This window comes from Pleurodeles waltl, chromosome 3_1 (genome assembly GCF_031143425.1).
Source record: "Pleurodeles waltl isolate 20211129_DDA chromosome 3_1, aPleWal1.hap1.20221129, whole genome shotgun sequence".
NCBI lineage: Eukaryota > Metazoa > Chordata > Amphibia > Caudata > Salamandridae > Pleurodeles > Pleurodeles waltl.
In genome coordinates, this window is record NC_090440.1 from 409,879,167 (window position 1) to 409,905,127 (window position 25,961).

General features: G+C 44.8%; 1 protein-coding gene across 3 annotated transcripts in view; it reads left to right on the forward strand.

Annotated features, from left to right (window-relative positions):
• MAN2A2 (mannosidase alpha class 2A member 2) overlaps positions 1-25,961 on the forward strand; it is a 492,369-nt gene that overhangs the window by 79,800 nt on the left and 386,608 nt on the right. For all 3 annotated transcript variants that reach the window (XM_069222645.1, XM_069222646.1, XM_069222644.1), the window contains exon 6: positions 928-1,099. In XM_069222645.1, coding sequence (XP_069078746.1) covers positions 928-1,099 — 172 coding nt within the window. The remainder of the gene's footprint in view (positions 1-927; positions 1,100-25,961) is intronic.

Sequence of the window (25,961 nt, forward strand, 5' to 3'; positions counted from 1 at the left end):
TAAGCATATCTGAACCTGAAAGTTCTTCTGGCATCCCATCATAGCTCTGGTCAAGAGAACAGCCCATTGGAACCAGTACTAATTATTCCCTTCTAACACTGGGAAGAGAAGTGGACTTATTCTTCCTTTAAAATCCCAGGCAGACTATGAATACTAGACACCCTCTACATCCTGCTTATATGCATGCCAACTCAAATCCCCAAGTGGCACTGTATGCTCAGTGACATTGGAATATTAAAAACATTATCACTAGGAGGAGAAAAAAAGATAAAGAAGAGTTGATTGTTGACCTGATGTAACAGTTATCTGTTATGTACCCCAGCCCCCAGTTTCTTTATCTGTTCTGGAGAAAGACACACTGAGGCTGAGGATTGGTTTGATTAGATACCCGTCTATTAACAAACTTTGTGGGAGCTCTGGGTAAGTGGAAATAAGATCTTACATATGGCTGTGTAAAGTGTGTTTGGCGTGTCAAAGTAGTTTGCTGCAGATAACGTTATGTTGGTTACAGAATAGCTGGGAATTGTTTCTCTTTGTAATAAATGGTACTTCCAGGGATGTCCCATGGTGGACACCATGATAACAAATTAAAATTTCCTCAATTATGTGACTGCCCTGTCTGATAGACCTCATCCCTGCTAGATATTTGCCAAAAGTAATAACAATACATTTGAATTGAGATGAGAGAATTGATAAACTCATTCATCCAGTCAGATTTCACACTGAGCTATGTCTTGGCATGACTATCATGTTACATGTAGCCCTTACTTTTCCCCATAAGTAATCAGTAGTTTATATTTTGTTTGCCCACCAATCGCTGTGCTCTCCAATTTCTCTTCTACACTTGCATTCTTTTATTCATATGCTGTATTCTGGAGGGAGTAATTGTTGGAAGAGATGCAACTCTTAATTTGGTTCTGTTTTTAGGATGGATAAAGACGTTTGATAAGTACTACTATGACCAGACCCAGCATATTTTAAATAACATGGTTGTGAAACTACACGAGGATCCTCGGCGGAAGTTCATATGGTCAGAGATCTCGTTTTTCTCCAAGTGGTGGGATAACATTAACTCACAAAAGAGGGCTGCAGTACGCAGGTATTTCATTTTCTTTTTTCCTTTATGTGAACTGTTGCTTTACCAACCCATTAATTACATGTGTTGTCTTTGTTTGTTCTCATATTCCATAGGCATAGATGCACATTTCCTGGTGATTACTTGTGAAATTTGCACAGCACTATGATGGTTATTTTTCAGAGTCTTTTTTGGAAGTTCTTGAGGCAATATATCGTCTGACCTCTCCCTTTTTTAAGCCTTTTTTCAAATTTTGAAATATCATCCATATCATCCTCAGAAATTGGAGTATATTTTGCTTTGAGCTTCTGATGCCATAACAACAACCTCCATCCCCTGTCTTTTAAGGTTTTGGGTGAAAAAGGACAACAGTTATCTTGTGAGATGAGTAGAGTCAGATGATTCTGAGAATGCAGTCTATTTTTTCCCACTGGTCTCAGTGGCCTGAAAAAGACCTTTTTAGTAAGTTCTGACATTATATGTTGTCAGTGTTTTTCTGTCACTTTTAGGAAAAGTATATGTCAACTGAGCAAGATTTAGGGGATACTCTTCTCACGACGTACATTAGAAAATCTGAGGGAACAAAGCCTCCGAAGAGAGTAAAACATTAAATCCAGCATCAGCATGGCATTGAAGCACCTTTGCTGTCCAAGACAGAAAAAGAGGCATATTTTCGCAGCTCTAGAGCACACTTCTTGTGGCTCTACCCCAACCTGTGATTAGTTTTAAAGAGTGAGTTAGCATTGTATCACTACTTGCCTCCAGCTTGGGATGAAGTTAGCTGAACGAAAGTTTCTAACCTTTCCCCACAGTCTGTGATGAGTGAAGACAATGGCAGGATCAAGAAGTGTTGTCAAGCGCTCCTCTTGGTCAGTTACACAACAGTAGGTTTTTAATAAGACTAGAAGTATGACCAGTGGTGGTACACATGCATGTCAAAACAAAAGTGAGGTCCATCACAGCTAATTGGCTGAAAAGTTGAGCATGACTACAATTTAATAAAAACCTTTTAGAAAAAAATCCTGATCTATTCCTGCCAAGGAAAGGCTAGCAAGACTAAGAAAGAGCCAGCCCATTTTCCATTTGAACTGTGTCCTAGCTTTATTGACCTTTTGGAGGTGCCACCAGATCAGCCGATCACTGCCTCTGGTGTAGCTGGGAAGAGTAGTGACTGTGTTGTGCAGATAAACGCATATGCTCTAGAAGCAAAATGACAGGTTGAAGGTGTCCCCAAAAAGAGCTGTGCCTTGGCGTGTAGTAATGTTGTCTTGTCTCCGTCCTGATATGTTGCATGGCTTCACTAGTCTTTAACCTGCCCTAACTTAAGCTTTCAGCGTACTGTAGCACAGTGGGTTTTTTGGGGATTTGTTTGTGGAATATGTCCACTTTCATGTCACTGTGGCTTACAAGGAAAAGAAATGTCTTCTCAAATCCTCCTGCGTCTGTAGTCTAAAGAAAATATACACTGATGGCCCTCATAATCAGTATATTTAATGTCTTTAGTCTGTGCATAACACATCTTGCTGTGGTGTTTGTAAGACGTTTCCTTCCAAAACATTGAAGGATCGAGGAACATTTTTTACATGCCCCTTCCAATCTGTATGCCCCACCATCTGGGGATGCTTCTATGAAGGGTCACCCACCAAACACTTCCAAAAAGGCTGCACAGTAAACGAAACGTGTTGCATTTCTTGAGCTAGACTTTTGAAGCACGTACAACCAAATCCACAAGAAGAAAGTCTGTACTTACCTCAGGAAACCCTCCAAAAAGATTTTGGATAAGACTTTTGTAAAAGTCCAGCTTAGTTGAAGCACTGTCTGACTTGCCATCCTCACTATCAGAGCCTAAGCTTTCCTCTTTGTTAACAAATATGATTTAATTGCTGGCGACCACTTTGTTGACTATCACATCACCATTGAAGTCCATTGTAGCTGCCGTGCCGAAAGTTGCCGAGAGAACACCATCAATGACATCAGACCATTGCCAATGATGACAGCACCAAAAGACATAAGATACTCACTGACAACTGCACCACAGATGACCATCACTCTTCTATTGACATTTTCTGATACAGCATACAGCTGTGCGCAACTGGAAGTGTGCTATGTAGTGCAATTTGAAGAGGAGACTTGGGAGGAGGAGGAGGAATATCAAGGATATTAATACAAGCCGGCAGATGAATATCCTCCTAGAAGTCATGGGCCATCTTGTGGTTCTTGATGCTACTATAAGGAAACTCGAGTTACATAACTGGCTGTTGCTCTCAGATGATGAACACTTTTCTATTGTTACTATCTCCACAGACTGTGATAGTGTCTGGACAGGCAGGAAAATTAGCTAGTCAGGTAGATGTGCCACCCCCAGGCTAGTACCACCCCTAAGGTGGGATACTGCGAGGTGGACACTATTTTTCAGAAGTAGCCATCTTTCTGATGGCACACTTAGGAATTCTGGGGATTGGGTTATGCCCACTTCCCTCAGGAAGTGGTCATATAGAGGGCGTAGTGACCCCAAGGGTCAGTAGCCCATTGGCTACTACCCTACACACCCATGATGCCTGTAAATTCAGTATTTAGGGGAGCCCCTGGCACCAGAGAAGCATAGCCTGACAACCCAAGGAGACCACGGACACTGAAGAGCTGTGAAAGCAGAAGAGGAGAAAAGGAGCAGCTGACCTGTTTGCATCCCTTGTGGAAATCTGCACTAAAGTCGACTGGTCCTGAAGCTGTGAATCCAGAAACCCGGGAAGGCTGCCTGCCTTCAAAAAAGACTCAAGACTCCTGTGAAAAGCAGACATTTTTTCTAGCAAACACCAAAAAAGGGTCCCTGAAATCTCCGAAACTGCCAAAACCCGCTGCCTGAAGTCACCACTGCACCCGCTGTCTCAGACCCGAGTTAAAGTGGACTACCGGTGCCAACAAGATTACCCAGCCCTCTGGAGTCCAAGTCCATCGTGATTTCAGCCCTCCTGGACTCCACGACGATGCCTACCACCTCTTACCTGAACGATTTTTCTCTGATGCCTAAACATATATAAAGATACCTGCTATTTTTATAAATTGTTGTGGATCTCCTTTTTCAGTTGTGTGTCGAATTTATTGACTATTGTGTGTATTTGTGGACTTCTTGCACTCCTCTGTGTGAAGCCCAAGGCTGCTCGACCACACTACTCCTAAATAGAGCACTTTGATATTTCATAGCAAGCCCTCTCCACTCTCTGGGGAACCTCTGGACCCTTTAAATGGTGTTCACACACCACATAAAGGGCCAGCTTCCTATAAGTGTCACTCAATCGCTGTCTGGTCCCGTGAATATTGTGGGTATCCTTAGATTAGGTTGCTATCCATAGCAATTTTTGATGTTATTGGCATTATGGTGACCTTTTCTGGTAGAGTAAGAGTTCCATTTCATAACTGTGAAAGTGGCATAAGTTGGCTGTCCTTGGCATACTGTAGGAAGCAGTGTTTTTGGCATGGTCATTCCAGACATAATGGGGTTCCTTGCATGGAGAGGCCATGCTTTTTTAAATTAAGGTGGCCCTCTCTGGCATAATTATGGTGATTTCAGTCAGAGTAGTTTTTGTCCGTGGAATAAGGTGGCCATCTTTTCCAATTGTGACAGTCCTGGGTTAGAACGGTGTTTATCCCCGCCATACTGATATCCAGCCTTAACATATTATAGCCATCCTTTGTATTATTGTGACAATTCTAGATGTAATGGTAGTCATCTCAGGGATAGTGGTGTTTAGCAGTGGCATGATGATTGCCATTCTTGGCATAAGTGTGGTCCTGGCAAAAGGTGGCCATCTTTAGTACAGTATGAGCAATATTGCAGTTATAATGGCCATCCTATGGATAACTGTGACCATGGCATTTTGTGCTATCCTTGGCATCAATATGGTCTCTTCCAGCATAATTAAGGCCACCCCTGCATCAGTGGCTTCTGATTGATATGTCTGGAAAAAGGTAGCAGTCACTGACCTCTAGTACCAACCAAATATATATATATTTTTTATTTTAACATTCATAAAGTGCACCTGGACCTCATTAGGCACTTTACAGTTAAACATTAAAAAATAACAGGGTACATCGGGAGAGGACATGGAAGTAGAATTTACCAGATTTGTGCAATACAGATTGTGTAAGTATTATAAAGAGGTGAGCCTCCAGTTGGTTCCAGAAAATAATGATTGGTGTCAGAGTTCTGAGGTCTGGAAGAAGAGCTTTCAGCTGCAGAGGCTGCTCTCGAAAAGGATTGGCTTTGAGAAGAGGGGGTTCTAAATTTGAAGGGTTTTGTGAAGAAGAGAAAGATGACTTCTTAGTCCACTGGAGATATTGAACCATACTAGAATCTAGGTATTTGGAGCAGATTTTTTTCCATGTGCTGAAGTGGCACAAGTGAGTTCTTGGCGAAAATAACAAGCTAAAATTATGTGACCAAACCCATGTATTTAACGAAAAAATGAAATCTTGTACTTGAGTGTTTTAATTTATTAATCCAAAATGAAAAGTAAGCAATGAGGAAAAGAATGTGTGCACCTTCAAAAAACGCTAAGCTGATGTCTTGGGGAAAAATAGGATTTTGTTTCCGTAATAGTTTCATTGGTGATATTTGAGTGGGATTTTTTTCTTCTGAATTGGGCACACATACAGCAGATGGTACTTCCGTGTTGGTGTGTGTAACCAGGGTCGTCAACATTCTGTTAACCTCAGGGATAAGTTGGATGTCGAAATCTATGTTTTCTGTTGCCCGAGCAGTGACTGTGTTGCCTGAGCCTATATAATCTGTGAGAGGTAGCTCTTCTGCCCGCAGTTTAAGATTGTGAGATATATGTAACTTCTCATTTTCACACCCTGCACTTAAGTATATTCTAAGTCACAATGAGAATCAGCATCTAGGAAACTTGTTCGGAACCAATGGCAAATAAGACACCCACGTTATATGAAGTGGTAATTAAAATATCTTGTTTTGAATTTGTTGTGAAATTGTGCTGACGAATGAACTGTTTTGCCACCATTCCGTAAAAGGTTTCTTGCAGGCTGAATTCTCCCAACATCCTTTGGAGTGAGAGGCATTCCCGACACAACCTTTTAGAACTGCCTGACACTACAACATATAGTACATTTTCAAAACTGTGCAGCACAATTAGGCCCCATATGGTATAGCATCCTTTCATAGGCCCCTACATTTTGCCTTTTCCAAGCCAGCAAACACCGATAGATAAAGTCAGGCTGCTCTGTTTTCTTACTTGCCTTTTTGTAATTCGAAGTGCTTTTCATGCCCCCCTCCCACTTGCAGAGTAAACCAGTTTCCAGTGACTTTCTAAATTTCTCTCAGGTATTCTTCCACGATGAAGCTACAAAACATTTTATTCTCCCTCTGTATAAACTGTATTTATTTGCAAGTCACTGCCACCCATCTGCGACTACATCCAAGGACACTACAACGTAACTACCTTTAAAATGCAGTTTTGCATCTACGTTAGCTGTGCACTGCATATGACTGTGATGTTATCAGCGATGTCCTCAGTGATGTCATCAATTATGTCATTTAACATGTCATGAGTGATACAGTATGTGAGGTTATAAGCAGTGCATGGCGGGGCAAAAGTTGTACATAGCTCAGTAAACTATAACTGGTGAATGTTGGTGTTTTTGTTGTTGCTTTTTTTAAGCATTCGTTTTTATTTTACTTCAATACCTAACTATAATGTCACTTTAAACTTTGGTGTTTTTTCAGTGAATTGCTAGGGTTTTTTTTTTTAACATAAACTAAAATCTTAAAAATATACCCAAGTATAAGTCCCATTAACCCTAGTTTTTTAACATAAGCAAAAAAACATTATTGACATATGTAAGTATAAAGTCACAATAACCCTTGTTTTCCAGCGACTTTCTTTTTTTAATGTAAGCTGTGATCGTATTACCATACCTAACTATAGCTTCACTTTAACTTTTGTTTTTAGTGACTTTCGGAAGGTTTTTTGATCATATTCAGCCAATTCGTCTTCTTCGCATGGCCTTTGACAGTGCGCACCTGGGGTTGGCTGTAGGGCTTGGCCAGTCGCAACCCCCCAGCTGGCCAACCACCCGCACACACCAAACCCATACCAAACCCATATTTAATGTTTACTTTTTTTTGGTCATTTTTCCATTGAGGAAGCTTGTGCAGTAACGTGGTAGCACAGGAGTGAAGCTTGAGCAGTAGGTCTTGCAGGAGTACGACAATACTTCATGGGTCCCTCGGCCAATCCGAGGGCCCTTTTTGTTTTTGGTTTCTTTTTTAAGTACTGCGGGCCTTTTGCCAGTCCAACTATCCACCAGATATAACTAACTTTTTAACCTTTGGGACTCAAACACCCTTTTTTCCTTGGTCCCCACTTAAATAATGAGCTGAGGTTGATTTAATTATTTTCTTTCTTTTCTTTTTTTTTTTTTATTTTTTTTTTTTTTTAAACCTTACATACAGATTTATCAAATAATGACAGTTACCGGCAAACCTCAAAATAAATACTCTTCCTATGGAAGACCTGACCTGACAACACTGTGGTGACTGATACTCTGTAATATGTCTTTAAAAAAAAAAAAAATCATATACATTTTATGTATTCTTTCTATATATTCATATACATTTGATATATTTTCTAATAGATTTAATATATTTTCCATATTCAGATGTAATATTTGTCAGTAGAGCACCTGACGTTAGTTCAATGCTGTGCTCTGAGAGTCATGTACCTGGCTGCAGTCAGACTTCTGCCCAGAGGGAGAAAAAAAAACACCATCCTGCCACAAGAGTTGGAGATAAAACAACATTTTATTGGGCTATTGGGCACGGCCCACATAGTCCACACGTTTCGACCCACTACAGGCAGGTCTTTCTCAATGCAAAAACTATATACAAGATTAGGCTAGAACTTACTGTAATAACCTTAGTGATGGACAGAGAGAAGAGACTATGCTGAGAACAAATTAAGTAAAATGACACATTTAAGTTTATGACAAACCCAACTTTGTTATTGAACATCCAATGCCAGATGTAGGAATTGAAACGTAATCACTTGCAAATAGGCCTCTTGCCTGTACCACTGCACTACTCAACATATCTATTGTATGTGTTGCCCTTTAGGTGCAGTCCATTTCCCTACTAATCTCCTACGAATAATGCATTGTTAAACCACAAGCAATACTACAAATTTATAAAAGGGGGTGGCCTATCAAAATTAAATGGGATATAATTTATTCTAGACCATTGCGCATGAATTTATCACATGGTTATAACCTAAAGTCTAGTCCATGTGGGCAATAGCACAACTATATAGAAATGAGAAAGTATGGACATTTTACTAAACAACTCTTCAGTGATGAATTAGCAATTGTTTTGTTTGCTAATATTTAAAAAATCTATCGGGATCAAAAGTGGTTCAAACTCTGTGTCTTTGTTCTAATATGATCCTGTTAGCCATAGCTAGATTGCTATGTGATTATTGGTCAGTTTGCCTGACCAGGAGGAGCAGAAACTGTGCTAAATACGGTTAAATCAAGATCCTCTGATGGTGTTTGTCCTGTTATTTTTTTTAAAGGGTGTAATAAGACAGTGACACCAATGATTAATTAAACAATCTCACTGTCTTCAACATCTAATACAGCCTAGGAGGAGATGAGGCGATGAAGAGATGAGAAGTTGGGTCTCTCCTGAAAAAAAGATAATCTGAATAGCAGCAATGTGGCAAGCAATCAGCCAATTATCCTTTTGCCTTTACTAGGTAAGCTTACCACGTGACCATTGGCTAACTACCTAGAGGAAAATCAAATTCTTAGTCAGTGACGGCTGGGTTCAGAGCAGGAAGAGGCACAGAAACAGCTCTTGTTTTTAGTAGTGGAGGAGCTCCAATCGATCACTTACAGGGAGTGCAGAATTATTAGGCAAATGAGTATTTTGACCACATCATCCTCTTTATGCATGTTGTCTTACTCCAAGCTGTATAGGCTCGAAAGCCTACTACCAATTAAGCATATTAGGTGATGTGCATCTCTGTAATGAGAAGGGGTGTGGTCTAATGACATCAACACCCTATATCAGGTGTGCATAATTATTAGGCAACTTCCTTTCCTTTGGCAAAATGGGTCAAAAGAAGGACTTGACAGGCTCAGAAAAGTCAAAAATAGTGAGAGATCTTGCAGAGGGATGCAGCACTCTTAAAATTGCAAAGCTTCTGAAGCGTGATCATCGAACAATCAAGCGTTTCATTCAAAATAGTCAACAGGGTCTCAAGAAGCGTGTGGAAAAACCAAGGCGCAAAATAACTGCCCATGAACTGAGAAAAGTCAAGCGTGCAGCTGCCACGATGCCACTTGCCACCAGTTTGGCCATATTTCAGAGCTGCAACATCACTGGAGTGCCCAAAAGCACAAGGTGTGCAATACTCAGAGACATGGCCAAGGTAAGAAAGGCTGAAAGACGACCACCACTGAACAAGACACACAAGCTGAAACGTCAAGACTGGGCCAAGAAATATCTCAAGACTGATTTTTCTAAGGTTTTATGGACTGATGAAATGAGAGTGAGTCTTCATGGGCCAGATGGATGGGCCCGTGGCTGGATTGGTAAAGGGCAGAGAGCTCCAGTCCGACTCAGACGCCAGCAAGTTGGAGGTGGAGTACTGGTTTGGGCTGGTATCATCAAAGATGAGCTTGTGGGGCCTTTTCGGGTTGAGGATGGAGTCAAGCTCAACTCCCAGTCCTACTGCCAGTTCCTGGAAGACACCTTCTTCAAGCAGTGGTACAGGAAGAAGTCTGCATCCTTCAAGAAAAACATGATTTTCATGCAGGACAATGCTCCATCACACGCGTCCAAGTACTCCACAGCGTGGCTGGCAAGAAAGGGTATAAAAGAAGGAAATCTAATGACATGGCCTCCTTGTTCACCTGATCTGAACCCCATTGAGAACCTGTGGTCCATCATCAAATGTGAGATTTACAAGGAGGGAAAACAGTACACCTCTCTGAACAGTGTCTGGGAGGCTGTGGTTGCTGCTGCACGCAATGTTGATGGTGAACAGATCAAAACACTGACAGAATCCATGGATGGCAGGCTTTTGAGTGTCCTTGCAAAGAAAGGTGGCTATATTGGTCACTGATTTGTTTTTGTTTTGTTTTTGAATGTCAGAAATGTATATTTGTGAATGTTGAGATGTTATATTGGTTTCACTGGTAATAATAAATAATTGAAATGGGTATATATTTTTTTTTGTTAAGTTGCCTAATAATTATGCACAGTAATAGTCACCTGCACACACAGATATCCCCCTAACATAGCTAAAACTAAAAACAAACTAAAAACTACTTCCAAAAATATTCAGCTTTGATATTAATGAGTTTTTTGGGTTCATTGAGAACATGGTTGTTGTTCAATAATAAAATTAATCCTCAAAAATACAACTTGCCTAATAATTCTGCACTCCCTGTATAAAGGAGACTCTTCATTCCTAATTCTCCTTGACTTATCTGCTGCCTTCGATATAATGGCTCATAAAATCCTGACAAAAAGCTTAGCGGGCATTGAAATTCAAGGGCAGGTATTATCCTGGTTTATCCCCTTTCTTAAAGTTGGTACAGTGGTCATACCTGCTTATCACTTATCATTTGTAGAGTGCCCATCCCTGCTAATCACTCAAAAGCTGATAAAAGTGCATTTGGGATTCAACAGGGTTCCTCTGTGTCATGAATTGTATTTAATATCTACAAATGGCTTGTCAGTCCTCAATAAATGGTTTGGTTGCTCTGTGATCTTGTACGTTAATGATACCCAGATTACTGGTTGTTTAGATCAACATTCCCTGGATTCCATGATACTCTCCCTACTTGTTTTACAGAACTGGATGTCTTGTAATTTTCTCGTTAGTGATTGGAAAAAAATCCTAAAGATGGTCAGGTCACCTGAGGCAGGCTCATCTTCTAGCTGATTCAGTGACGTTTCTTGGGTTCCTTTTGGGCTCATAGCTATCTGTTGCAGCTCAAGCAAAGGCAATAATGAGTCATTCTTTTTATCAGCTAAATCCTTGATGAAAGTCCTGCAGTTTTGTTTCCTCACAATCTCCATGGGCAAGTGATTGCTTTTTGTATTGCACCCAGATTGGATTATTGCAGTCTCCTCCATGGTGGTATCCCAGATGATCTACTTAATTCATCTCAGCTGGCACAAAACTTTGCAGTCAGTGTTACCGGTGAGCTGAAAAGTAGTGAAATCATTACTTAAATCTATATCTGTCTCCATTGACACCCTATACAATTTAGGATTTTCTTTAAGACCATATGCCTTATGCACAATGTATATTATCAAACTAAAAAGTCTTTCCTATTCTTTTTGTTTCAAATGTGTCTCCCTATTGTTAAGCTCCTAACAAAACTGTCTGCCTAAATAAGCTGACTTTCTTGTCAAAAAGATCAGTGCCATCTACTACCACTTTATGCCAGATGACCCGCCCAAAGCAGAGGACTGTCCTTGCCAGTCAGATGAGCTACTGCAGGAAGCAGAATTGAATTAATTAGCTCCACTTGTCCTCTCTAACAGCACTAGGAAGTTAAGTGAAATCTAGTTCTCTTGATGACATCCTCAAACCTGAAACCGTTCTAAAACGTCATGAGTCCATCCTTCCAGCCTTCCTAGAGGTTGCCAACCTCTCTCTAACCTCGGGTACTGTACCTCAGCATGGAAGCATGCAAAAGTAATTCCCCTTTTGAAGAAAGTGTCACTAGATCCAACTAAACCTGAAAGTTACTGCCCCTTCTCCCTGCTTCCCTTTTTCGCCAAAGTAATGGATATGCATGTTTAACAGTCTCCTGACTAAGTTCTTAGAGGTCAACCATGCTTTGGATATATCCCAAAATGGCTTCAGGCCCTACCATAGTATGGAATGATCTCTTTTGGCGGTGACAGAGGCGCTCCGTAGAGCTGTGGACAAAGGTGGTTCTTTGGCCCTTAATCTCTTGGAACCGAGTGCTGCCTTTGATACTGTATCGCATAAGGTGGTTCTCCAACGCCTCCATGATGTAGGCATATCTTTCTCTCGTGGGGGGATTTGCATGTATAGTCCTAAGCGTTGGATAGTTCAGTCGGCCTGCGGGGACCCCGGACCACTTTTTCGATACGTTTCGAGTGTTGATGTTTGCCTTTTTTCAGGAAGGCCTGCATTGTCACTTAAGAATGTCATTATGCAGCCTAAAAGATTAGGCTACAGTGACCAAAGTTCTTCATCTTGTTGATACAAAAGGGAAATAGACCAATGAGACAAACACTCAAAAGCATGAATATTTTGTAAAATAAGAGAAAAAATCTTTCACTAACCCTTTTGTAATATAAGATAAGGATGAAGCAGTGCAGGGCAGTGTAGCCTATAGGCTTTCATTATAAAGGAATTAAAAAGGAGACTGTGTCTTTAAGAAAACTGGGACCTTCAGTATCCCATCATGCCTAGCTAGAGTCAGCTACCTCAGTTCTTCTTTCCGGCTCCTGCTGATAGGACCCTGGAGCATTGAACTCGACCTTTTTAGTTTTTTTCTTCCAAAATTCACTATATATATGAGTGACAACAGCTTCACTTGACGTCTTTTTTTCTTCTCCTGTTGGGTTTTGTCTTTTCCTTGCAGGAACTGGGGCATTTTTCTTCAAAAAATGCTTTCTCTTTTTGACAACTGTCCTTGCTGTGGCAGGAAAAAGGCCAAAACAGACTTCCATAAGCTCTGTATCATCTGCCTTCCTTCCTCACACCTTCCTGCCTCCTATAACATCTGCAAGACGTTTTCCAGGTGGACCCTGCATGGCAGGGAGAAAATTTGCCTTCAATGGAGAGAAGAGACCGCGCCATCAAGAAGCCCATGGAACCTCTGAGCGAGGGGAAGGTCAGTCTTCCACCAGAGCTCTTCTCTCCCCCCCCCCCCCCCCCCCCCCCCCCCCCCCCCCAACCTCCAGTGGATGTGGAAGGTCCGAGAGGAGTTTTTCAGGGAGAAAACGCTATTGGTCCTGTTCAACATCGAGGAGATCGATGTTTTGCCAATGGCTGTTCCAACACCGTCCACCTCGGTAATCTTTGAGACGCGCCATCAGCGCTCTGCTTCAAGGCCTTTGCTCCTGCTAGTAACGGGTCTTCTTGAACCCACCATGAACTTGTTTGTTACCCCAGCTGGTGTTAAGTTGGTGCCCTCCAAGCTCTAGAAAAAATATCACCCACCGGACCAAGTTCTGTTGGGCCTGTGTACAGATCCTCCACCTGACTCGTTGGTAATTCTGGCTGCCTGCAAATCTCATGCCACATCCCCTTCTGCTACTTCTCCTTCAGATAAGGAAAGTAGAAAATTGGATTCTACAGGTCGCAAAGTCTGTAATACTGTTGCTACTTCCATGAAGGCGGCAAGTGCCCTCTTGGGCAGATATGACAGAGCCCTGTGGAATTCCATCCTCCATTTTGCAGATCACCTCCCAAGAGATCAAAAATAAGATTTTATGGAGATCATTCAATACGGTGCCATGGTCTCTAATCAGTCATTAGTGTAGCAGCAGATTCATCTCTTCTCTAAGCTCATGGTTACTGCCATGGAGTGTCCTTGCGGAGGCATGCCTGGCTCCGACTGACATCACTTTAACCGGACGCTCAGCAACGCATACATAACTTGCCAATCTGTGGCTCTACACTGTTCGGCTCACATTTTGAGACGAAATGGCAACGATGAAGGCTAAAATGGAAATTTTGAAAGCCGTAGGTCTTGAGGAATCCAAGATTCAGCGCAGATCCTTCTGACCTATCCACCGTTGTTTTTCTTCACAAAGGGTTGAAACCCCTCACTGGCTGCCTGGAAGATCTCGGCAGCAGTATCAAATATCCTACCAACTGCAGCGCAAACAGCAACGAGGACGTGCGGCCCACCAGACCAACCAGGGTGGTCAACAACCAACAGCCTCAAAACCTTGAGTACTTTTTACCTCCTCTTCTATTACCCACTCCAGTAGGGGGAAGCATCACAAATTACCTGGCAGAGTGATAACGCATTACAACAGACACCTGGGTCTTGAATATTGTGTAGAATTTGTATTGTCTCAGGTTTACTGCCCCACCACCATAGATTTCATCAAGGTCATCCCCTTCTCATCTCTGCCTTCTAAAGGCAGAAGTCACCATCCTGTTGGAAAAGAAAACGGTGAAACTTGTTCCCCTCAACCAATGGGAGAAGTCATTTACTTAAGGGTCTTCCTCGTGCAAAAGAAAGACAAGCAAGAGTTCACCTATTGTTGATCTCAAACTCGCCAACAAATGGATTCAAAAGGAAAGGTTCAGGATGCTGGCCTTACACCAAATACACTCCCAGATTCACCAGGGAAACTGGCTTTGTGCCATCGACCTGCACAATGCATACTTTCATATTTCCATCGCAAGGAAGCATCAGAAGTTCCTAAGGTTCGTTGTGGGGCAAGATCACTACCAATATACCGCCCTACCGTTTGGTCTCAAGTCAGCACCCAGAAATTTGTCCAAGTCCATGGCTGTGGTGGCAGCACATCTACGAAAGCACCAAATCTTTGTCTACCCATATCTGAATGACTGGCTGATCAGAATGTCCACCTTTCCAGAAGCCCAACTCCATTTCAAATGCATCTCCTTCATTGGTTGGGTCTTCATGTCAACTTTCTCAAGTCCATGTCAACACCAGTCAAGAAGTTGCACTGCTTAGGAGCTACCATTGACACCCTTCATGAAAAGGTGTGTCCTTCGGTAGAACCAACTCTTATTCATTCTCCAGAAGTGTCGTACTCTCAAAACAATACGTTGTCCAACAGAGCACAAAATCTCTTCACTTCTCAGCTCCATGGCCTCCGGCATCTTTCTTGCTCTCAACGCTCGCCTCCACATGTGACCTCTCCAGGAGTGCCTAGGGGACCAGTCGTACCATTTGACAGGAAACTGGGAAGACACGATCGCTCTGTCCCTTCATGCAATCAGATCCCTCAACTGGTGGTGTTCTCCAAGCAATCTCCTACAAGGAATGCCAATTTGTCAAAAGGTTCCAGCCGACCATCGTGACAGATGCCTCACCTATAAATACAAGGCACATGATCTCAGATGGAAACAACATACCACATCAATCTCTTCGAACTCTGTGCAGTCCATCTAGCACTCAAGGCGTACCACCATTCTTCAACACCGACACCCTGCTTGTTCGACGGACAATTCAACCACCATGTATTACCTGAACAAGCTGGAAGGAACCAAATCCAGAGCCCTGTCACAAGAGGCCCAGATGATCTGGCACTGGCTCCTTGCCAGGAATCTGAAGGTTATAACAACTCACCTTCTAGGCATTCAGAATGTCCAGGCAGATGCACTCAGCAGGTCTCGCGCCGAAAACCTCTAGGTGGGTATTGAACAAAGATGTCACTTAACATAACTTCCCCTTGTGGTGCATGTAGGAGAGTAGCCTCTTTTTAGCATGGTTACCCCACTTTTTGCCTGTTTGTTAGTGTGTTTGACTATGTTCACTGGTATCCTGCTAACCAGGACCCCAGTGACTGTGCTCTCTCCCCTTAAATGTGGTTGCTTGGACCACACACACCCCACATTTGGTATATTGGTGCCCTCTTATAAGTCCCTAGTATATGGTACCCAGGGCACTGGGGCACCAGGGGATCCCCATGGGCTGCAGGGTGTAATATGCCACCCATGGAAGCCCATGTAAAATGTGGCCTCCCACTGCAGCCTGCGTGAAAAGGTGCATGCACCCTTTCACTTCAGGTCACTGCACCAGGTTACTGTAAGTCACCCATATAGTAGACCCTCCTAGCCCAGAGGGCAGGGTACAGGTACCTGTGTGTGAGTGCAACCATGCATAAGCAGAGGTGCTCCCGCGAACTCCAGCTCCATTTTCCTGGACTTCGTGAGTGCGTGGACACCATTTTACACGTGTATTGGACATAGGTCACTACCTATGTCCAGCTACATAATGGTTCCTCAGAACCTAAGCATGTTTGGTATCAAACATGTCAGAATCATACCCCAATACTGTTGCCAGTATTGGAAGCATGATTCCATGCACTCGGGGGGGCTCCATGGAGAACCCCCAGCATTGTTCCTACCATCTTTCTGGGGTTTTTCCAGGCAGCCCAAGCTGCAAACACAGGTTTCTGCTCTCCTGCTGCTTGATCAGCTCAAGCCCAGGAAGGCAGAACAAAGGATTACCTTTGGGAGGGGGGGTAACACCCTCTCTCTTTATAAATAGGTGTTGCATGGCTTGGGAGGGGTAGCCTCCCCAAGCCACTAATATGCTTTGAAGGGTACATTTGGTGCCCTCTTTGCATAAACCATTCTGCCCCCGTTCAGAGACCTCCAGTCCCTGCTCTGGACAATGGATTGGGGAGTAACCACTCCTCTGTCCATCACCACCTCCAGAGAGTCCCTTGATTCTGCTATCTTGATTCCAAGGTGGGCAGGGGCCTCTGGGAGCATCTGAGTGGCCAGGTCAGGCAGGTGACGTCCGAGCCCCCTCCTGATAGGTGGTAACCTGGCTAGGTGACCAGTTCCCTTTCCAGGGCTATTTAGGGTCTCCCCTTTGGGTGGGTCCTCGGATTCGGCTTGCAAGATTCCAGCAGGACTCCTCTGCAACCTCTACTTCTGGCCACTGGAATTACACTTGGACCCTCCAGGAACCGACAGTCTGCATCCACGAAGAAGACACTGCTTGCAACATTGTTTCCACGGCTCTTTCCAGCTTCTGCAACATTTCCCTGGCTCTTGCAGGGGGAAATGACTTGACCAAGCAATCTCATCTCCTTCTCTTCGCATAGTTTCTGGTGCAGGGGCAGTGGTTCTAGAGAAATCGGTTCTGATCTAACAGGTCCAGGCACTCTCACAGGATAGCTTCCCTTCCCTGTTCTCAGTTTCCAGAAGCTAAAGTCAGCATAAGTCTGTTGTCCCCCTCTGGTGGCGGTCACTGGAGCTGGAATGTGTGGTATTATTGACTTAGTTTGGCTCATTTCACTATTTTAAAGTAGTGTTATGGTGGCGTGGGCAAGATGTTGGTGAAGTGAGAGCTTCTTCCAGCAGCTCCACTCCCTACCCAGCCACCTAGCTGTCATTCACCCACCTTCCAGACAAAGGGCAGAGGCCCGCCTGAAGGTAGAATAGGTGAACCCTGGACCTGGTAGAAGGTGTAAGTACCATAGGTACCCACCACACACTCGGCCAGCTTCCTACATTGGTATCAGCGGTCGGATAAGCACTTGCAATTGCCTTGCCACTCTGTCACTTGGTACTTTCCACAGGAAAGACTGCTTACTGAGTTGGGGTACACACTGTACTTAGTATCAGGGACTTAGTCTCTGAAGTTTGGGTAAGCTAGGGGTTTAGGCGTAGGCCTTGCTCCAAACTTGTTTGGGCAGACTAAAAGTTAGGGCAGTTAGGAACATCTACACCACTCTAACAACACAACATGTGTTCAGAACAGAAGACATCTCAGGCCATGGACTCACAATGTGTGGGCCTCACTTTCCAAGAGTTGAGGGAGATGTGCTCAGATAGGAAACTGAAGACAGGCAGGAACCCTGGATGACCAGGACCATGTTCGTAGCCAGGAGGAGGAGGAGGATGATGCAGACTCTAGTCCCCTAGTGGTAGAAAGACCAAGGAGGGTCAGCAGGGTCCCTTAGAGGATCAGAGAACCCCTAGTAAACCCCACAGCCCAGCTGGGATCACTACTGGTGGTGGGAGGGGAAGCCATACAAGTAGACCCCCCTTTGTGCCCAGAGGTTTGGTTGAGAGGGTAACTAAGAATAGGGACAGATCCTCCTCTCTCTGCTCACTCCCATGTCTCCTCAGTATCTCAGGGGACACACTGCTCCACTTCAGGTGAGGATTCCCTAGACAGGGAGCTCAGGCAACTGAGACTAGAGGAGGCCAAGCTGAGGCTGCAGAAGCAGCAGCTAGTTTTTATATAGGGAGGACTTGGCAGCAGAAAGAGAGAGAGATGATTTGGGGTTAGCACCCCATGGTGGCAGCAGCATTAGTTTCAGGGAGCCTAGGGTCAGGGAGGACTCTTTTCACTCCGGAAACCCTAACAAGGTTGTCCCCCCCCCCCCCCACACACACACACAAGGTGGGGGATGACATATACAAATGGTTCACTGCTCTGGAGAGGGTCTGTAAGGTACAGAGGGTCCCTCAGAAGCAGTGGCCTGCTATCTTCTGGCTCTCCTTCTCTGACAAGGGTAGGGACAGACTCCTAACTGTCAGAGAGGAAGAGGCAGACAGTTATACAGTTTTTAAATCTGTACTCCTAGATGGGTTTGGTCTCACCCCCACTGAACAATTCAGGATTAAGTTCAGGGAGACCAAGAAAGAGTCCTCTCAGGATTGGGTATATTTTGTGGACTATTCTGTTAAAGCTCTGGAAGGCTGGTTGCATTGAAGCAAAGTCGGTGATTGTCAGGGGTTGTACAATCTCCTCTTGAGAGAGCACATTTTGAACAATTGTGTGTCTGATTTGTTAAACCAGTACCTGGTGGACTCTGACCTGGCTTCTTCTCCAAGAATTGGGAAAGAAGGCAAACAAATGGGTCCGCACCAGGGTAATCAGGAAAGCTCATACAGGAGGTGACCAGAAGTAAAATGAAGCAGGTAAGCATCGTGACAAGGGTGGGGACAATGACAAAAGTAAGGAGTCTTCATCAGGCCTCAAAACGCTTCTAACGGCGGGGGTCTAAAACATCTTCCTCCAATTTTAAAAAGCCTTGGTGTTATGTCTGTAACAACAATGGCTATAGGCCATGAGACGGCTCCTGTCCTAGGAAAGGTACTGAGCCTTCCACCACCACTACCCCCACCACTCCTAGTGCCCCCAGCAACAGCAAAGGTGGTGGACCTGTTAGCAGTAGTCAGCTCAAAAGTGTAGTTGGGTTCACCTTTGGATCTTTAGGGATAGGTATAGAACCTCTGAAACAACTTTTGTCTCTCAGGGTGGCACTGGCCTTGCCACCCTAGATGCTTGTTCCCTTAACATGGATTATTAAAAACATCATATCCTGGTTAATGGTGTTGAGGCTGAGGCCTACAGGGACACAGATGCCACTGTCACCATAGTAACTCAAAAACTAGTTTCACCTGAACAACACCTACTTGGTCACCAGTACCAACTCCACTCAGTGCCTCCCAATAGCTATGGTAGACTTTAGCTGGGGTGGGGTTACTGGCCCTGAATCTGTGGTAGTCTTCTCTAACTTACCTGTAGAGTACCTCCTAGGTAATGACCTGGAGATCTCAGCCTGGGCTGAAGTAGAGTTTCAAGCCCATGCAGCTATGCTGGGCATCCCCAAACATCTCCTTGACTTAACCTCAAAACAGGCTAAGAAACAAAGAAGGCAAGAAACCCTGGAGCCAGTTAACATCAAAGACAGGCACGCTACAGAGTTATCTCCTGTCCAAATTCCCACGGAGGATCCCACTCCTCTAAAGGAGACACCCACTGTCAAAGCGATATTCCCCTTGGCTTGTGCACTGATAGAATGTTCCACGTCCAGGCACCACCAGATCTGAATGTCGTATTGACACAGATTATTGGAGTGGCTAGGCGAGGGAAGAGTGTTGGGAAAGGAACTGCGGGGAGGAAGATCTGTGAAAGGAAACGTTAAACACCAAATAAAAGAACAAGCATCTCAGTTGCCACTTTCAAAATGCAATAATGTTGATAGAGTTTTGAGGATTTTGGTTCTCTGCTTTGTAGACCAAACCATGTGAGGCAAGGGCGCTTTACAATAATGAACTCATTCCTTGCATGAGTATGTCTTTTTGTCAACCAAATGAATGCAACCACTTCTAATACTTCCAAGTTAGAAATATACTCTTTATTCCGGATTCTAAGGTTTATGTTCAGCTATGGCTATAAAGACACAAAACTAGAAAATGTACAGAGTGAAACTTAAGCTCTCATACGAGTCGTATGTTTTTTTGACAAACATCAAATGGGCTCTGAATTTTTCAACTGTGCGCTCTCACAACAAATATCAAATGCATACTGAATTCTCCTCATAGCATTTAGGTCTTAGGAAAGTCATGTGATATCTCCACACACAATGTATGCATACAAAAGTATGCAGAACTCTCAGTTCAAACACAGATCATGCCTTCTCTCACCGCGCAGAGCACAGCCTGCTCTGAACTACGCGTCCGATCAGGAGCTTGCTTGGAGGGATCAAAGATAAGATTCCTGATCTTATCAGCTAAGTTGCTGAAGGTACTGCTCTAACAGCAGCTGAACTGGAATGGTTGAACCGGAGTGGAGGAGAAGTCTGACTCAAAGCTTTCAGAGTAATAGTGAGCATGCAATCATGGTCGGGGTCTCTTTTTATACACAGCCCCCTCCCAAGATAGCTACCACTGCAAGACACCTGGGAATTGGAGTCTGCTTTCAATCCTCTACCACATATGCCCTGTGTGAAGCGTTCATTCTGGAAGAGCGCATGTTTGGACAAAAATTAAAATACTAATAACACTACAGTGTTTAAGTTCAGATACGACCAATATGATCAAACTGAGTTTACCTTGTAGGAGGAGTTATTGGGACAACGTAACCAATATTTGGTTATCATAAGGCTGTCATGCATTTTGTCACAATGTTTGCAAGAACAGGATTGTACCAGTAAGTTTGTACACTTCCTAGAGCCACTATTTGATATGACACCCACTTCCTGGGTGGAGACTACACCAATGGAGCCTAAAGCTATAGCAGTCGAGCTCCTGGGGGTAAAAGAATCCCTCTGAGAGAACCGTAAGGTAGAACATCAGTCCTGCCCAACCTTAGAAAGCTTGCCGCAGCCATGCTGAGCTCCCATGGAAACTTTGGGGCAGCACCTCTGCCCCACCCCAGAGAACATAGGACAACAACTCTGTCCTCCTTAGGAGCCTTTAGAACAGCAACCCTGGTCTACACCTGTTAGGACAGCAAACCTGTCCACCTCTAGAGCCTGTAGGGCAGCACCCCTGTCCTGCTCTAAACCCCTTAGGACAGCAACCCTGCTCTACCACAGAGCCACGGGGACAGCAATCCTGCTCTGATACCCTTTAGTCCACAACCGCCACATAGGGAACTACAGGATCCACAGTTTAACCACATCAGGGGAAAATCTCAAACTGATAGTGATCCATCTCCCCACAGGGAAGAAGCCAAACAGTGGATAATACTGGGAGTGCCACTCTAATGCAGAGATGCTCTCCATATATCCCCACTTAGACAATAAAGACTTATCTGGCCAGGGATAGCCTTATTGTCCTTCATTTGGGGTGGGGGTTCGGTAGGAAAGTAGCCTCTTTTTACCATGGTTACCCCCATTTTTTTGTCTGTTTGTCATGGTGTTTGACTGTGTTCACTGGGATCCTGCTAATCGGTACCCCAGTGACTGAGCTCTCTCCCCTTAAATTTGCACCAGAGTGGCTGAGGCAATGGTGGCTCCCGGACCTTCTTAACCGGTCGCTCCGTCCACATCTCAGGCTGCCATGCAGGCCAGACCTCCTGACAAAATTCGGAGGCCAGATGAGACACCCCAGCCTCTCCTCCTTGAATTTGACAGCATGACTCTTGAGCTAGTACAGTATGGGCACCTAAACCTACCACAAGACTGTATTGAGATCCTAAAAGAGGCAAAGCAGCCATCCACTCGATCTGCAAATGCCTTCAAATGGAAGAGATTCTGTATCTGGTGTTCCTCCAAGAAGATAGACCCTACATCTTGCCAGGAGGTTGTCATTCTCCCATATTTGTTACAGCTTGCTAAATCTTGCCTGCAATTCTCTTCCATTAAAGTCCACCTGGCAGCCTTCACTGCATACTGGAAACGTTCTTCACAAACCTCTTTCTTTAAAATCCCTTTCATCAAAGATTTCCTAGAGGTGTTAAAGAAGGTCTTTCCTCGTGTTAGGCGTTCTTCTCCACCATGGGAGCTCAATGTGGTCCTTTCACGTCTAATGCAACGGCCAACACCTCACTTGGAAAACTGCTTTCCTTGTGGCAATTACATCAGCACTCTGGGTTAGCAAGATCCAGGTCCTCTGTGCTCATTAACCATGCAGTCTTCCACTCTTCAAAAGTAATTATGCGGACCCATCCTAAATTTCTACATAAAGTTCTCTCTGATTTTCATGTGAACCAGACTATTTCTTTACCAACTGTCTTTCAAAATCCATCTACTTCTGCGGAGACAGCACTTTACTCTTTGGATGTAATGAGGGTTTTGAAGCTGTATCTAGATAAAACCAAATCTATTCAAACATCACAACAATTGTTGTTATCTATGGTTCCGTTCGCACAGGCCTTACCGCCTTCAAACAGTCACCCTCTAGGTGGATTGTCTTGTGTTCTGTACTGCTATCAGCTAGGTAATCAGACTCTCTAAGGCTACAATGGCAGGCCTGCAGACACTTTTTGCATGGGCTCCCATGGGTGGCACAATACATGCTGCAGCCCGTGGGGAACCCCTTGTGCCCCAATGTCCTGGGTACCAAGGTGCCATATACTAGGGACTTATATGGGGACACCAGTATGCCAATTGTGGGGTGTGCTAAGTCCTAAGCAACCAAATTTAGATGGTGAGAGCACAGTCATTGGGGTCCTGGTTAGCTGGATCCCAGTGAGGACAGTTAAAACACACTGACAGCAGGCACCAAGTGTGGGTAACCATGTCAAAAAGAGGGTACTTTCCTACATAGGGCACTTGGACATAGATTTGTTTTGGGCTGCTCACTCATCTATATACGTACTTCGTAAGAAAATGGGTCCAAATTACTTATAAAAAGTTACCTGCCCTTACCAGGTTGTGTGCGTTGTTTGGTATTTCCAAACTCTGTTGGAAGAACTGTGGTGAAACATCGAGAAAGGAAATGTGGGATTGGAAATCTGTTACCGATTCTTCGCTTGGTGGGGGGATGGAGGGAGTTGACTTCCAGCGGGGCGATGAGCGCTGGCCTGGCTATATGATATGCCTTCCATCGTAGTTGGCAGGGGTTTGTCTGAAAACTTATGTTAATAAGATAGTAGTTGACGTTTAAAAGTCATAGCAATTCTTAAAAAAAAAAATAGGGAAAAGAGGAGTTGTACCAGTAAATGGTGGTAATATTTTAACTTACGTTAAAAAACACCTTAGAAATTCACTCAAAAAGCACTACTGTTTAAAAAACAATGGAATTCCAAAGTTATACGTCACTGACATAATTATAACTTGCACCATTGAGTTGCACTGTTTATGGCCTCACTTGTACCATCACTGATGACACCTGAAATCGATGGTGGTGCAACTTATACTTATGTCAGTCAGGCAAAAGTCAACTTATTTTCTATATATATTTCTCTAAACTGTTTAATTGTGTAACACTGCTGTGTGTATATACACACACACACCTACAAGTACTTTTCTGCGTTATAATGTCCCATGTGTTTTAGGGACGCCTATGGTTAATGTAGGAAAACAAACCTGTGTTGTACTGCCTCCCTTTGTAATTCCTGAGTGGTAATGACTCTTGTTGAAATTATGGGGGTACACCGTTTTTACTTTTTCTCTGGCATATTGTTTTACTGTATAGCAAGGATGCAACAAGCTAAAACACCTTTTATTGCCTTATGGGCTGGGATGAACAGAAGTGTAAGGCATTGGCAGTTTGGTTTCAGAGTACATAATGATCTGATAGAGACTTCTAGCTGAAGATTCCTTACCTTTGCATTCCCTGGTGTCAGCTTTGAATCCGGAATCTTTTTTCTGAGCAATACCATGCGTGTGCGTCGTGTGGCACAGTTCGGATCTGTGTGCGTTGTCCGGCTCCACATGGCTTCGTCAGCGTCATTGGAGCCGTCTGTGACATCACGGTCGCCTATAAAGGCACCAACCCGGCGTGCGTACATAATTTATTTTCCTTCTGTGCCAGTTCAGCGCATGTCCGGGATCGAGCTACCCTTTGCCTTTTTTGGCAAGCCTTTTTCGTAACTTTTGTTGGAGAATTTTTCATATGTGCGAGGAAGATGTCATCTAGGAAGACGGGGTTCAAACCGTGTGGCGCCTGTCATCGCGCCATGTCGGTGAGGGACCCCCACCAGGCAGGTCTCTGGTGCCTCGACAGGGACCACTACTCGAAGTCGTGCTCCGACTGCCGGGCCATGGCCCCAAAAGCTTTGAGAGAGCGGTCTCTAAAGCACATGTGGCCCGACAGTCAACTTTGGTTGGCGTGACTCTTCAGAGGTCATGTCCCGCTCAAGGAGGAGGTCGCGGATCCGCTCCAGGAGCCCCTAAGTCCTCTTCGTCCCACTGAAGGTCCCCTGGGTACTCGGGAAAGAGGCACAAGAAGAAGAAGTCCAAGTGGACTTCGACTTCGCCACTCCCGTCGGCCAACGAGGCGTCTCGGGAACTTCGACATTCCAAGCACGGTTCCGTGGAGCCATTGCCAGGGCTGAATTTGCATCTCCCTCCTTATCCGGGAGCCGGAGCAACCCCCGCTCAAATAAGACTTTTACGAAGCCATGCTCCTCGACTTTTGAGCGGATTGCCCCTGCGGGTGGGTCTTCGGACCCCGCGGTTGGTCAGTAGGTGCCCCATCTGGATCAACGCCAGTGGCTTCAGCCTTGGCGCCGCTGGGGACCCCAGGATCCGATATCGGATCCGGACTGGCACCAATTTTGTTTATCCGGAACAACGTTGCGCGATGCCAGTTCTGACTTCGGCGGCGCTGACTAGGCCTAGATCAGTGCCTAAGGCTTATTTGTATCAGCTAGGCACAGGTGGGGAGTGGGAGGGGTCTCGGGACCCTTTGGAATATGGATTGGAGGAGCAGGACTGTTATGAGAATCTAGGGGAAGCCTGTGGACTGGATACTTCTCCAGATGCTGGTATGCTCTCACCTCCTTCTGTGGCTACGGAGGAGGGAGCATCGTATGCCATGGTGGTGCGTAGGGCAGCTGAGGTCTTGGACCTAGACTTGCCTACGGTGCCAGTCAGCACTAACCTCCTGACAGAGGTGCTTCAGCCCGGGGTTGCTACATCGGAGCTGATCCTTCAATGAAGCCCTTACAGATGTCCTACTGGGGACGTGGTCCAAACCCAGCACAGGGGCTCAAGTGAATAGGACAGTTGTCCGCTGCAATCGACCAGCCCTTACAGACCTCCGGAGAGCTTGGTGGTCCAGGCCTCCACTTCACATGGTGCCTTCCCTTCCACTGCCCCGGCTAGAGAATCCAAGAGGCTGGACCAACTTGGGAAGAAGATGTTTTCTTCCTCCAGCCTGGCATTGAGGTCGGGAAACACCTCAAGCCTATTGGACCAATTTCCCATACTTTATGGGATACGGTGGCGCAGGTGCTGCCCCAGGTCCCGCTGGCATACGGGACACTCACCCAAGCTGTCAAGGATGGGAGAGATGCAGCCAAGTTTACCATCCGGTGTGACTTGTACACGACTGACTCGCTGAGCAGGGTGATTTCTATGACAGTGGCCCTTCGTTGCCACGCCTGGCTGCGTACCACTGCCTTCTTGGGGCATGTGCAGGCAAATCTGATGATGGACATGCCTTTCGATGGCTCACACCTTTTTGGTGAGAAGGCAGACTCAGCACTTGAGCAGTTCAAGGACTCTCGAGCCACGGCCAGATCCTTGGGCCTCTCGGAGCCTGTTCGCCAGCAGTCTGCCTATCGCCCCATTTGAGGCTTCAGGAGGGGCGGGTTACCATGCCAACAGGTAAGCCAGCGTCCTCCAGCTTCACAGCATCCAGTGCAAGGACAAGTTCATGGTACCTTCAGACCCAGAGGTTCTAGCCAGAGGTCAGCCACCACCCAGCCCCCCTCTTCCGCAATACCCAAGCCCTCCTAGTATGGT